Source organism: Eleutherodactylus coqui, chromosome 11 (assembly GCF_035609145.1).
Source record: "Eleutherodactylus coqui strain aEleCoq1 chromosome 11, aEleCoq1.hap1, whole genome shotgun sequence".
In the NCBI taxonomy this organism is placed as follows: Eukaryota; Metazoa; Chordata; class Amphibia; order Anura; family Eleutherodactylidae; genus Eleutherodactylus; species Eleutherodactylus coqui.
The window spans coordinates 129,103,758-129,117,884 of NC_089847.1; the positions used below are offsets into that span (position 1 = coordinate 129,103,758).

General features: G+C 47.9%; 1 protein-coding gene across 2 annotated transcripts in view; it reads left to right on the forward strand.

Moving 5' to 3' along the window:
* ABTB2 (ankyrin repeat and BTB domain containing 2) overlaps positions 1-14,127 on the forward strand; it is a 108,831-nt gene that overhangs the window by 83,267 nt on the left and 11,437 nt on the right. For both annotated transcript variants that reach the window (XM_066583514.1, XM_066583515.1), the window contains exons 2-9: positions 1,345-1,491; positions 2,460-2,673; positions 6,528-6,680; positions 8,120-8,285; positions 8,791-8,880; positions 10,885-10,986; positions 11,305-11,401; positions 13,126-13,261. In XM_066583514.1, coding sequence (XP_066439611.1) covers positions 1,345-1,491; positions 2,460-2,673; positions 6,528-6,680; positions 8,120-8,285; positions 8,791-8,880; positions 10,885-10,986; positions 11,305-11,401; positions 13,126-13,261 — 1,105 coding nt within the window. The remainder of the gene's footprint in view (positions 1-1,344; positions 1,492-2,459; positions 2,674-6,527; positions 6,681-8,119; positions 8,286-8,790; positions 8,881-10,884; positions 10,987-11,304; positions 11,402-13,125; positions 13,262-14,127) is intronic.

Sequence of the window (14,127 nt, forward strand, 5' to 3'; positions counted from 1 at the left end):
GTCCCATCTGCCAAGCACTGGCTGTGTCCTTGGGAGAAAGTGGAGATCTTGTCCTTCTGGGCCACATAAAATGCCATGGTGGGCTGGATTCGGCTCGCTGGCCTTGAGCGCGACACGTGTGCGCCAGAGGATCTCTCATGACAATTGGTACGGGGGCTCTATGGGTGTAATAACTACCACATGTGACGGCGATATGTCCAGACGCGTCCCACGAGCCGATGGAACAGATTTGCTTCCGATTTTAGGTCCAACAGTCTGTGCTGATTGATTTCCTTGTATATCTGTAGATCGAGGTTCGTTCACGCGGCCGCGTGTGGGTCTCAGCTGTGTAATCCGCAGTATATTCACGCAACCGACATACACGCATTCCCCGCGTATTTCAGCCCTTCCCCTGCATAGTCTTAAAGGGGCAGTGCCAAGTTATAAAGTTATCCCCATCTTGTGGATTGAAGATAACTTTAAGATCGGTAGGAGTGCAATAGCTGGGCCCCCACAGAATCCAGTTGGTTCCCGATAGAATGGAGTGGACTTTGTGCAGGTACACCGCCACTTCAATGACCGTGCCGGAGATTGCTGAAGTGCTTGAACTCTGTGACTTAAGTTGAGCGGCTGCTTCATTTTCAGGATCGGTTGGGGGTCCCAGCATTCGGACCCCCACTTATCATAAAGTTATCCCTTATCCTGTAGATAGGGGGTAACTTTATAACTTGGCAAAACCCCTTAAAGGCTCTTTTTCGCAGACTGACAAATGAGCAAACACTTGTTCGTTGGCTAATTATGTCTTTTGCGCAACCGGAAAAAATCCCCGCCAGCGTAAAGGATAGGCAAACAATTGTCCATCATCACAATCAGTGCTTCGTTAAACAACTAGACCTGCCATCATAAAAGTGCTATTTGCGTTAAATGATACAATTGTGCCTTCCTGCTGCCACCACTAGGGGGAGCTCAGGAGTCCAGCAGGGGATTTATTGGTCTGTATCAGAAAACCGGACCTCAGCCCCTATAAAGATGTTATTAGGCATTGAAATTTGAACTAATTGTCATCATGGGAGGGATTCAGGGTACGGTCCCACAATGCGGTAGCCGCATGCAGACGAAGCCCCTATGATCCCCACTGGCCAATGGGCACTTATTTTTCCAATAAAGCAGCCATGTTATTGGCAAAATCCTCCACCCATTGGCCACCACAGGTTGGGTTATGGCTGCATGTGGTTATGGCATCGTGGACCGTTTCATTAGGATTATATTGCGTTTTATGAGCTGCTTCTGATTTTCGTGTCCGTATTCGCTGCTTAGTACCGCAATATTCGCAGGCGTTCTCACTGATTCTTTTTTCCTCCTCAGGGGTCCTCTCCCTTCCTCCATACTTCAGTCCATACAAAGACAATTCTCTTGAGCGAGATGACGCCACCGACGCATACACGCACCTTGAACTACGCACTTTGGAGCAGTCGCTGCTCGCCACATGCGTTGGGAGCATCTCGGAGTTGAGTGAGTATAGCACCATGGCGTGACGCTACCCGTAGTGAGGAGCCCGCCCGCATGCTGGCAAGGGTGTCATCGCTGCACGCAATAAACTTCATTGTATTATGAAGTCACTATGTTCAAGATCTCTGCTTGCTGTCAGTGAAAGGAGGCATTGCTTACATTCAGAGGCTAAAAATCTCTTCTGGTCAAATATCTGTTTTAGGACGGTTTCACGTCTGCGTTCGAACTTCCGGTCAGAGAGTCGGTCGCAGATCTGGCACAAACTACTGGAAGAAAAAGTGCTGCAAAATGCCGTAAAATGTCAGACAGCTGAGCAGAAAGTGGACGGACCCCATTATAGTCAATGAAGTCCATTCCGCACTTCTCAGTTTCATCATAAGACGGAGCCGCTCGGCCGCGGGGGATTCACCTTTCGGGATCCCATAATGGAGCAGGAAACACGAACCCCCAACGCAGATGTGAGAGCAGCCATGTCCGGGTAACACGGGCGCGGAGTCGTTGCAGTGCATTGGCGCGCTCGCTAAGGCCAAAAATAAACGTTTTAACCCAGATTGGCCCAGTTTTCAAATTGTAAATGGTTGTGTGTTTTTTGGGGGGTAGGACCGCTGCTTCCCCACAATTTTGCGCAGTTATCACGCAGCTGCCAACAATCTATTTGAAAACTCACTTGCAATAAAATCGAATGTCGAAGCGCATTTTAACCGCATCGCCGACGTGTCTCGGCCACACGGTAACCACTCTATGTGGTCATAGTCTTATAGACAACTAGGAATCTCCGTCTATTGGACATCAGCAAGAAAGGCCTCATTCAGCCTATGAAAGTTTCCATCCACTGACAGCAATCTGAGATCTTGAAAATGTCATGGAACGGCACTGGAGTGCAGGGGACCAGGGCTAAGAGTCTGCAGCTACTGTAGATTTGAGAACGTATCACTTATATCAATGATGTCTCATGATGTTTGTGTCCTCAGGTGACCTGGTGTCCCGCGCCATGCATCATATGCAATGTCTGAGCACCCCGAGGCCTGGCATGAGCCCCGCACGCCAAGCTCGCCATCCACAGCAGCACATCACCTGGTCTCCGGACTCCCTGCACACATTATACTATTTCCTGCGCTGCTCTCAGATGGAATCCATGGAGAATCCCAACTTGGACCCTCCCAGAATGTCGCTCCACAACGAGAGGTAAGAAGCCCCTCTGGGCACGAGGCTCCTGCTAAGTGATGTCATTGTTATAGGGGGTGCAGAGCCTGCAAACCCATCCGGTACCTGAGAGTCACAAAGAAGACCCCCAATAGTAAGTCTATGGGGGGGGCGACGTGTTTCGTATCATGCGTTGGCGGTATGCTTGGGTCGTGAACAAATGGACCAAGTTTTATGACTTCCATTACCGTTACTCATTCTGGGTCAGGAAGGGTATTGTTTATCCTTGGGGAGACGGTGTGAGGAGACATAAGCCCATCCATGCTCCTCTGGGAAATATGCAAATAGGCAAGATGGAACAATACCTCTACAGCACCACCTATTGGATGGCAGCATTCCTGCAAGTCAATGTTAGACTCTTTGGAGAAGCCTTATAACAATGACTAGAAATTGAAAACCAAGCCAAGGTGACTGGTGGCCACACCAAGTAAACTATGATAGGCCGTGGATGTCACGTGGGAAATCTGGACAATCAAAAAAGGACGGTGCGCACGTACCAGAGAAGAAGCTCTACTACAATGGCTACCAGTTAGTGTCGTCTTTCAAGCCCTCTGGTACAACCTCTACGCAGCTCTGCCTACGGCCCACTGTGGACATAGAACAAGGACCTGGGGTACCCCCAGCATCTGTGCAGATGCCAAAGTACGGGCGCTACCCTGCTGAAGGTGCCCGGGCTTCCTGTGTGATCACCCACTGCCTTTGATGTCTTGAAATGAGTTAAGACATAAAAACCGTAGGGAGTCGTTGGCTTCAACTTCGGGACATTTGCACTTGGAATTCTGGATTTGATAGGAGTGAATAGAAACTGGGACATCTCAACTCAGACTTTTGGGTTTGGCAAAAGTTGATGGTCTATGTTAAGTACCAAATGTTTAAGCATCGGACCGCCGGTGGTCCTGGATGAAGTGGTCAACACGAAAAGTTCAAGTTGTTGCAGCAGAATGGCTGGAGAGTTTGCTTCTTCTAAACATAGGCCATTTTCACAGATGCAATCACAGCTGCTATGTTACGCAAGGTCCGAGGGGCCGTGACTCTGCCAATAGCCCGTTTCCCATGTCTTAATTGCTCCACATAACAGTTCCTTAAATTACAGCACCCCTCCAAGACCATTCACAGCGCTACCAGATTCAGTCTTTGTACCCCCAAAACTATCACTGTGCACCCATTGTTACAATGCCCCAGCCAGTGCCAACTACAGTGACTTTAGCTGCAGCCATAGTAACCTAGAGTCAGCCGCAGTGCCACCCACTGTGCTACTAGCACCCCCAGAGTCACCCAGAGTCCTGTAACTATAATGACGTCAGTTCCACCCATAGTGCCCTCAATGCCGGCCACAATGCCCAGATTCCACCACAGCGCCCCAAGAGCCAGCCATAGTAAACCCAGTGCCCTTCACAGTATGCCAGAGCCCACCAGCCATCGTGTCCCAGTACTAGCCAAGTGCTGCCAGGCTAAGCGATGGAAAAATCCTCCACAGACCAATCTGCACCCGAACCCGTCTTGGCAGTTGATTCTGATGCGGATTTGCCATGGAATTGCTGCAGATTCCATGTAAGGGTATGTTCATACGGTGGCATTTTCAGCTTCGAATTCGGCCTCAAAAACCGTGCAGCTTTTTGTGCAGATCCGTACGCAAGAATTGCCCTGTCAATGGCAAAATCAGTTTGCGGAATTCCAACACAGAAAGTTGAATTTCCGTATCAAGAAGTGACATGCCACTAGATTCTTCATGTTGAAATTCCGCATATTGATTTTGCCATCGAAGGGGCAAATTCTGCGTATAGATCCGTGCAGAAATCCGTGTCAAAGAGAAGCGGATTTTGACGCAGAATTTGAAAGCAGAATTCACATAGACTGGCCTTAGTAATATATGGACCGATGCAAGCCTCTTGATACATTTGTCTGGCGCACCTCCGTTCGCCAGATGGAAACCTACGGCAGCTGCGGGCTGGCTCCTGATAGAATTTATGCCAGTAGTAAATGTGGCGGACACAGCCATCACCCTAACAGAGACCCAACGTGGCCCGGCATAAACCTTCTATGTGGGATATGTGGTGTAGAAGCCCCGATGACTGAACCCCGCGGTGCCTCGTGCCCGCCGCCGCATGCACCGTTATGGAAGGCAGCGTTGTTGGCCTCCTCCCAACTTTCCCAGAACTGTCTGGAGATTCCCCCCCCCACCCCCCCCTCGCTGGCCGTTCTCTCTCAGTTCTTTTCATCCTTTCTCTCTCATATTTATCCAATTTCCAGACTTCTCAGATAATTTTCTCTTGGAATTTCTTGACATAAATCTCAGCCATAAATTCACATTTTAAAGTGTCCGTGGAAATCCTGCGAGCGCGAGAGCGGCCGGCGGTTACATTACACGACCGCGGAGCAATTAAACCTGAGAAGTTCAGTCTCCTAAAGACGTGTGCCAGTAGGAGAGAGCGGGCAGTCCGCAGGAGGCAAGCAGTGGATCTACCGGGGGCCACTGCGCAAATCTAAGAAAATGTGTTCTCCCAGAGCCTCCTGTCCTCCAGAGCGGGCGGGAGACTGTTGGGTAACCGGGGGTGTCAGGAGGTTTACGATTTACCATGAACAATCTTTGACATTTTCTGCGAAAGCAAATACCAGGCCCCTGATACGTACAGCCCGGGGGTGATGAGCGGGCGGTGGAGGTAAGTACCCAGGGTATGTATCCGCAGCATGTAACAATGTGTCATTCTTCATGATCCAGGACACAACACAAATATATAAATACATATATATATAAAATACTGAACGGCCCCTTTATCAGCCCCCATCTAGAAGCGTTGGACTCCTTTGGCCTTCAGAACGGCAGCAGTTCATTGTGGTGTGATGATATCGTTCTGCAGTAATATCGGCCCCTGCGGACAGGAAGCCTCTTGTAGTTGCTGCAGATTAGATGGCGGTGCTGACATGTTCTGACCAGCTGACAGGAAGGGGTCAGCGATTCATGCTGCTTGTGTCAAATTCTGGCCTCCCATCAGCATGGGGCAACAGAAATCGGGGTCAATCTGGCCAGGAGATGTTTTTCCGCTGCTCGGTGATACAAGTTTTGCGCTCTTCTTCCCCCTGGAGTTTCGCCTTTCTGTTTCTCTTAGACACAATGGTGCTGGATCTGGTTGTCTGCTGTTATAGCCGTTCCATGCTAAGGAACGGCGAGTTGTGCGTTCGCACAAGTTAGGTGGATCTCCAGCGTTGTATTTAGCTGCTCCTGACTGTGCAGCATCTGTTGGTCAGAATGATTCCTGACATCCTCCTCTGACCCCTTTCGGTGACGAGTTGTTTCCGTCCACTGGATCCCTTTCACTGGATGTTTTCCTCGATCACGCCATTCTCTGTATACTCTCCATGCCATTCCATGAGATAACCCTCCAGTGGCTGGCAGTGACATCCCGGCCCCAGCTAGTCTAGCACCGATGACCGACCTTGTTGGAAGTCACTCCGATCGCTGGATTGTCCCATCCAATGTGGATTCACACTGAAACTGATCCACGGAAAACTTGTCACGTGATTTTATGTTTCGGGGTCTAATTTTAATCCAGGGAATCTCCACTCTTATAAGGCTTGGGTCTGTAATGAAGGGCCAGTCAGTGTAAATGTACATAAGATGTATGTGTTTCTTTAGAACAAATGTCTCCCCTTTCTTTCTGATAATGAGTTAAATTGCAAAATTTTGTTCACCTGCAGCCACCACTAGGTGGCGTTCACAGCACATGGACTTCATAAAGAGGGCCCCAAGCTCGGATGAGGCCCCCATACTTCCCATACCCCTGTATGAGCGCAGCACTGTTCTTGTCTGCCTGCACTTACACAATGCTCTCTTGCAGGCCGTTCATCCTGCTGCCCCCATTGATGGAGTGGATGCGTGTTGCTATCACGTACGCAGAACACCGTCGCAGCCTGACGGTAGACGCTGATGACATCCGACAGACAGCAAGGTTACTCCTCCCGGGACTGGACTGTGAACCCCGACAACTGAAGTAAGTCCCAGGACGATCATTGACCACAAAGCTGATCGTAGTCATCATAAGACCAATAGGTGGCAGACCCCACACCGCGGCACGAGGCCGTAGGGTCCACTTAGATGGCGGTGGCAACACAGAGCAGCATCCATGACATTGGTCTCTCCGCATGCTGGGAGTTGTAGTTTTCTAACCCCAAGTTGGAGACTTTTAAACAAAGAAATTCTAAAATAAAGTTAAAATTGTATCACTGCGTCCATAAAGGTCCAATTTACTAAAATATCACATTTATCCCACATGTTAAAAACCATCAGAACCAAAAATACGTAACGCCAGAATTGGACTTTTTTTGGTCGCCTCGTGTCTAATAAAAAAACAATCAAACTGTCATCTTTACCCCAAAGATAACAATAAAAACTACAGGTTGTCCAGCCAAAAACTAACTGTCATACAGCCCTATTTACCGAACCGTTCATGTTAAACCCGGAAAATCTAGATTTTTTTTGAGGCGAGTGGAAAAAAGGAGAAAGGGTTAAAATTGTAATATTTTTTAATTTCTTATGATAAGTAAAAAGTCTTTATTTTACTTATTTTTCCTTTCCCTTTCTTTTTAGTCCCCATTAGGGACTTGAACTTGTGATCGTTTGATCCCTTATACAGTATAATGCGATACCATATTATTGCATTGTACTGTATTTTATCAGGTTTCCTATTAAGAGATGCTACCGGCACGTCCTAATAGACAATCAGTCATGGCAGCCCTGGGGGCCTTCAGAAGGCTCCAGACTGCTATGGCACCCGGACGGCACCCTGCGATCTCATCACGAGGGCGCTCGCTGTTCAGGACATTTAAATGTGGTCGTCAGAGTTGACAGTGAAATTTAAAGGGCTAACGGCCATGATCAGTGTTATGTCCGATTGTGGCTGTTGCGGGCGGCTGTTGGCCATCACAGACAGTCGGTACTTGCTTTGTATGGAGCGTTCTTGGCTCCATATACAGAACATACTGTGGACTTCTATATACGCTCTAAGTGCACAGGGCATATGCAGTTAGGATGTATATAGCCGTATGGCTGACAGGAAGGGGTTAAGCTGTCCATAGACCTTCCCTTTTATCCATGGATCCCTTTTACAATGGAAAATCTTAAGACGATTGGAATTTTTGATCTTAAGGTAATTATTCGGGTGAGCGTTGCCGGCATCCCTTCTGCCACCTGCGGAGCGCCAGGCGTTCGCGTTACTGGAGCAGTCGGGAGTGATGGGCATCGCGCCAACTACTGTATGTCAGATTCACTGCTGGGTATCTACATAGTAGATCTAAACATCAAAGTATTTGTCTTGGAAGAAGTCTGGAAGCCGTACAGATACTTCGTGGGGCGCGACATCTTCTGGCTCCTCGCGGATTCTGCATTCCTCCTTCGGATTCCTTAGCTTCTCCCTATTTCCTCCGCTCTCAGGCCTGAATGCTGCGTCAGCTCCTTGAGACGTCTGGATGCCGCAGCGGCCACTGAACGATTCCAGCAGGACTTGGGCTTCCGAATGTTGAACTGCGGGCGCACCGACCTCGTCCCCCAGGCAGTGCGATCGTTGGGACCCGAGGGGATTAACACTATGGATGATCAGGTGAGGAGCCACAAACCTTCTGATGCCCTCTATATCTGAAGGGGACTGTCCGCTCTCCGAATATGTCTGTTTTAGTAAACACTTCCCAAAAAATAACAATTTAGCAAAATTTTTTTCTTAGAAATCAACATCATTCCATCCCTCTGTTAGTCCTCCTGGAAATGTATAACTGGCAGTTACCATTCTCCTTGTGGATTTTATGTGTCCGTTACATATTTTGTGCTGACACTCCCAGGTTGTATAGGGACACAGGAATGGTAATGCCGTGTTGTCAATTTATGTATAGATTACCAGGAGGAATAATAGAGGGACGGCACAATATAAAGGTCAAGGAATATTTGCTCTGACAATTTTTTTTCTGCCACACATGAGAAAAAAAGACTTGGCACGTGGAAATTGCGCTAGATTTTCTGTACACGGATTATCCGCGTTGAATCTGTGCGCACATCTGCGGCTGCACTAATGCACATCCTCACTTAAACACATTGATTTTGGCTTTTTCCAGGGTCTGACCCCATTGATGTATGCCTGCGCTGCAGGAGATGAGGCCATGGTGCAAATGCTGATCGAGGCTGGGGCAGATCTGGATGTCGCGGTAAGAGAATGACCTATGTAAAGTGGCAAGTGGGAGTGGCTTTATATTTACATCATTATGGTAATTGGATCTAATCAGGGTAAGGTTGGTGGAGGTACGCCACACATGACTGAGTCCAAAGGGAGCTATGGAGTTCGCCATGCCAGTGACTCCCTAAGGGAGCGTTAACGCAGCATTATCAGACGTGTGTGACTCCACTCAAGGGGTCAATGAAAACAGCAAGACGGTAAAACATCCCCAGACCAGAACGGGGCCTCCGCCATACTTGGCACAACACACTCAGGTAAAGGCCAGGATCCGCCACACCCATCAGGATTCATCACTCTTCTGTTACTGAATTGTCCAATGACGACGCTCCGCGGACCATTGTAGACGGGCCGATGCGTTTTTTCTGACAAAGCTTGCTAAACATTTGCAGGATGAATCAAGGGAAATACCAGCTGAAGTGTATCAGACATTAGTAGGAAATATGTCATGCAGAATATCTGATGTCATTAGGGACAAAGAAGTTGTGTGGTGCCAGGGATACCCATGCATCGGGACTCATGAGCCTTTAGCTATGCCCTGAGATGGACAGACATGTGATAGGCTTGGATCTCGCCGTAATGGATGACAGGGATTCTAAGCATCTGATATCACATACATTCCTCACATCTCATGTATTTACTTGCAAATCAAAGTTGAGCTGCATTCTGAAAGCCAAACACAACATTGTAGCCCGTCTCCTTGCGACGCTTGCCTTCATATTCCTTTAAGCAGCGCCAGGACAACATGTGGCAAGACGCCCCGACTCAGGGGAAACCTACTTGTGGCTCTTGTGGCTTCTCTAATTAACAAAAGCCTGACTTTCCCAACGCTTCAGTTCCATAATTAAGATTCATCCTGAGTTGCTGCAGCCCCGGGGACCTAACGTGGTTTTACTTGCAGGCCGAGGTGGGACTCTTAGGATTAGACTAAAATGCTCATAAAAGAAAGAAATACTCCCAGTGGGAAACCCCATAAATATGTCTGCATACAATGATGGAGATCTCCACCCACAACGTGTAAGAGCAGATTGAGGCACCATAGGATGGAGGGGCATCCAGCACTTGGAGCCTGAGGGGTGTTATAGCAAATCATAGTGATATCCACTGACATGCCAAAAGTGATGGGACAGGAACTAATACCATGTAGCACGTCCTTTAGCCCAGCCAAGTGCTGCAACTCAATGTGGTATCGATTCCACAAGTGGACAGAAGACATCTGGAGGGATGTTGAGCTGTCTAGATACGCAGCTCCCACAGCTCTGTGGTATTTGTAGGTGCAGGGTCTCGAGTGCGAATGGGCTTCTCCACCACATCCCATAGATACTTGATTGGGTTCATGTTAGGTGACCATGCAGGCTGCACCCTTCATTGGAACTCTCCAGAATGCTCCTCCAACCACTTCTGGACAACATGGGCCTGACGGCATGGTCCATTATGCTGCTGGAATATCCTATTATTTGTGGGGGACATGAAGTCCAAGGAAAGCTGCAAATGGTTACCAAGAACTGAAACGTAGTGGGCACCGGTCAATGATGTGTTTGGGCAAACCAGTGTACCCAACCCATGCCATGAGAACACCCCACACCAGTATGGAGCCACCTTGACAACTTGTTGACAACTGGGGTCCATGGCTTTATGGGGTCTGCACCACACACAATCCTTACCATCAGCCCAAACTAATTGGTACCATGACTGATCGGATCGCGCCACATGTTGTCAGTCCTTTAGGGTCCAGTTAGCGAACTATGTCTCATTCAATCTCTGATAATTCATCAGCCGTTGGCCGGTATTCAAGAGCCCAAGATACAACCTCACAATTTATACAGGTGTGGGCATTCCTGAGCCGTCACCTCCACTTCATAATCCATTTACATACTGCTATCCCATGACTTCTGGCACATCAGAGTATAATCATATATATATATTAAAAGCATGTAGATGAGCACTGTAGATAAATGCAAATATAATGTTCTTCCAGGTTCCAAGCATTTCCCCTCGAAACCCATCCGTGCACCCTGACACCCGCCACTGGACAGCGTTAACCTTCGCCGTCCTCCATGGTCACATCTCCGTTGTGCAGGTAAGGGGTGCAATTTGCTCAAATGGAAATAATTAAAGCGCTGATTGTAGACCCTGACTAGTAGGAGAGGCAAAATAGACTAACGAGAAAGCAAAGCTGGTTGTCAGAGAATGCAGCTCTGATGTAACACATCATACATATCCTGTCATCTGTATCACCAGTCTAAGAAGTTGCTACAAAGTTGCAGAATAGTATTATGTATAAATACAAACATTGTATCACATCTCCTTCAGTATCACAGGATGGATATAGGTCAGTGTGTAACTAGATTCCGTCCTATGAAGATATGACATGGTATATACCTCTGCTTCCTTGCAGTTGCTTCTAGATGCCGGTGCTCATGTGGAGGGCTCAGCTGTGAACAGCAGTGAAGACAACTATGCAGAGACCCCCCTACAGCTGGCATCCGCCGCAGGTACAATGTCTGCATGTATGTACAAATGTATATATGGATCGATTGCAATTTTAATATATACGCTGAATGACCACTTTATTAGACCCCTGGTGATGAAATCGTTTTCAGGAATATCGGCCCCTGCGGACAGGAAGCTTCTTGTAGTTGCTGCAGATTAGATGGAGGCACTGACATGTTCTGACCAGCTGACAGGAAGGGGTCAGCGATTCATGCTGCTTGCACCAAATTCTGACCTCCCATCAGCACAGATATCTGGATCCATCTGACCAGGAGAAGTTTTTCTGCTGCTCAGTGATACAAGTTTTGCGCTCTTATTCCCCCTGGAGTTTTGCCATTCTGTTCCTCTTAGACACAATGGCGCTGGAGCTGGTTGTCTGCTGTTATAGTCCATCCGTGCGGAGGAACTGTGAGCTGTGTGTTCGCACAAGTTAGTTGGAGCACCAGTGTTGTATTCGGCTGCTCCTGAATTTTCAGTGCCTGTTCATCAGACTGATTCCTGACATCCTCCTCTGACCCCTTCGGTGACGAGTTGTTACCATCCACAGGATCTCCTTCAGTGGATGTTTCCCTCGATCAAGTCATTCACGGTATACACTCCACACTGTTACATGAGAAAACCCCATGCGGTTGGCAGTGAAATCCTAGTCGCGGCTAGTCTAGCACAGATGACCCGGCCTCATTGGAATCCTAAACAAAATATGGTCCAGGCAGCATCAGATGTATCGAAAATATTCTCTTTATTCCTCCATGAAAAACTGGCGCCGTTTCAACCCGTTTAAGGGTCTTTATCAAGCTCATCTGGTACAGACAACATAACCTATATATATATATATATATATATATATATATATATATATATATATATATATATACACACAAGCTATACAATTACCAAAACATTGCAGGTGTGAAGGTACAAATTATCCAGAATTGGCTGCACATCAGTAGTTTAACCATCCCACAACCAGAGAGCTCTTCAGTCTATGGGGAAATACCTTAAATATCTCCATGATGTCGCCCATGCCGGTCTCCAGGAAGGGGTTAAGGTCATCTTTCCCATCGCCATTAATCCCAGTCAACCGCCCGGATATACGCATAATGCGTCATCATATATGTCCGCGCATGCGCAATATCTTGAGACCAACACGACATCACGGATGGCAACGTCATACGCATTACTCAGCCTAACAAGACTGCGCCTGCGTCTACATCCAGCCGCACATACATCACACCCATGATCGCACGTGATCAACCAGGTCACATGCTTAAGATCTCATTGGACCTCACTCGGATCCCTGGATCTCCATCTAATGTGGATTCACACTGAGACTGATCCACGGAAAACTTGTCACGTGATTTTATGCCGCCCTCCAGGGTCACGGGGAGAATTACCATACAGGGAAGCGCCAATCATGAAAGAGCCAAGACTCTAATAAATGCCTGGGGCCCTAATAAAAGGGTCAGTCAGTGTATATAACCCTGGTCGCACCTAATGCTATACAGTGGTGAGAACATGTGCAGGCCGGCCTCCTCCATAGACTCTGCAATGTCAGCAAGCAAGGAGGAAGGTGGGAATAGGCACAAGGGTCATGGAAAGTGGATGCAGACACCACAAAGCAGCGGCATCTTCTGTCTCGGCTGGCACTGCCCAGCTCCATCTTGATTCCATGACCCATGTAGCACATGCATTGTATTACCACTTAGTGTTCTCTTGTCTTCTCCAGGTAATTACGAACTGGTCAGCTTGCTTTTGGACAGAGGAGCTGACCCTCTACTCAACATGCTGGAATCTGGCCGTGTGTCCTCATCACTCCATGAAGACATGAACTGCTTCAGCCACTCAGCCGCCCACGGGCACAGGTACAAGAGAGGGATCAAGCTTCTCTAGAAGAACAAATCCCTATGAGCGGCTTTGCATTTCGATTACGGAAATGCTTGACATATTCACAAAGGCCACTGCCTGTCTGTAGACTGATCCTGTACATTATAGCGGAGCTCGCGGCTCCGGAGATTATAGGCAGAGTTATTAAGAATGATGATATATATATACAGCATCTGTATGATGTAGTGCCATCTAGTGCACGGTGGTAGTACTGCAGTTAACGTACCTAGTGCAGACTAATAAACAGATATTAATAATGACTTTTCTTATGGTATATAAACAGGGGTGTAGTTACAAGGGGTAACAGTGCCCCCAGTAGTAATAGTAACCGCCTTCATGGCTCCAGTAGTAATAGTGTTCCTCATAGTGACTCCATTAGTAATGGTGGCCCTTATAATGGCCCAGTAGTAATAGTGACCCATTTAGTGGCCCCAGAAGTAATAGAAACCCCCATGGTGGCCCCAGTAGTAATGCTGACCCCCATAGTGGCCCCAGTAGTGATGACCCCAATAGTGGCCCCAGTAGTAATGGTGACCTCTATAGTAGCCTCAGTAGTAATAGTGACCCCCATAATGGCCCCAGTAGTAATGGTGACCTCAATAGTAGCCCCAGTAGTAATAGTGACCCCTGTAGTAGTGCCAGTAGTAATAGTGACCCCCGTAGTGGCACCAGTAGTAATGGTGACCTCTATAGTAGCCCTAGTAGTAATGTTCACCCCCATAGTGGCCACAGTAGTAACAGTGACCTCTATAGTAGCCCCTTTAGTAATGGTGACCCCCATAGTGGCCCCAGTATTAATGGAGATCTCTATAGTAGCCCCAGTAGTAATGGTGAGCCCCCCACA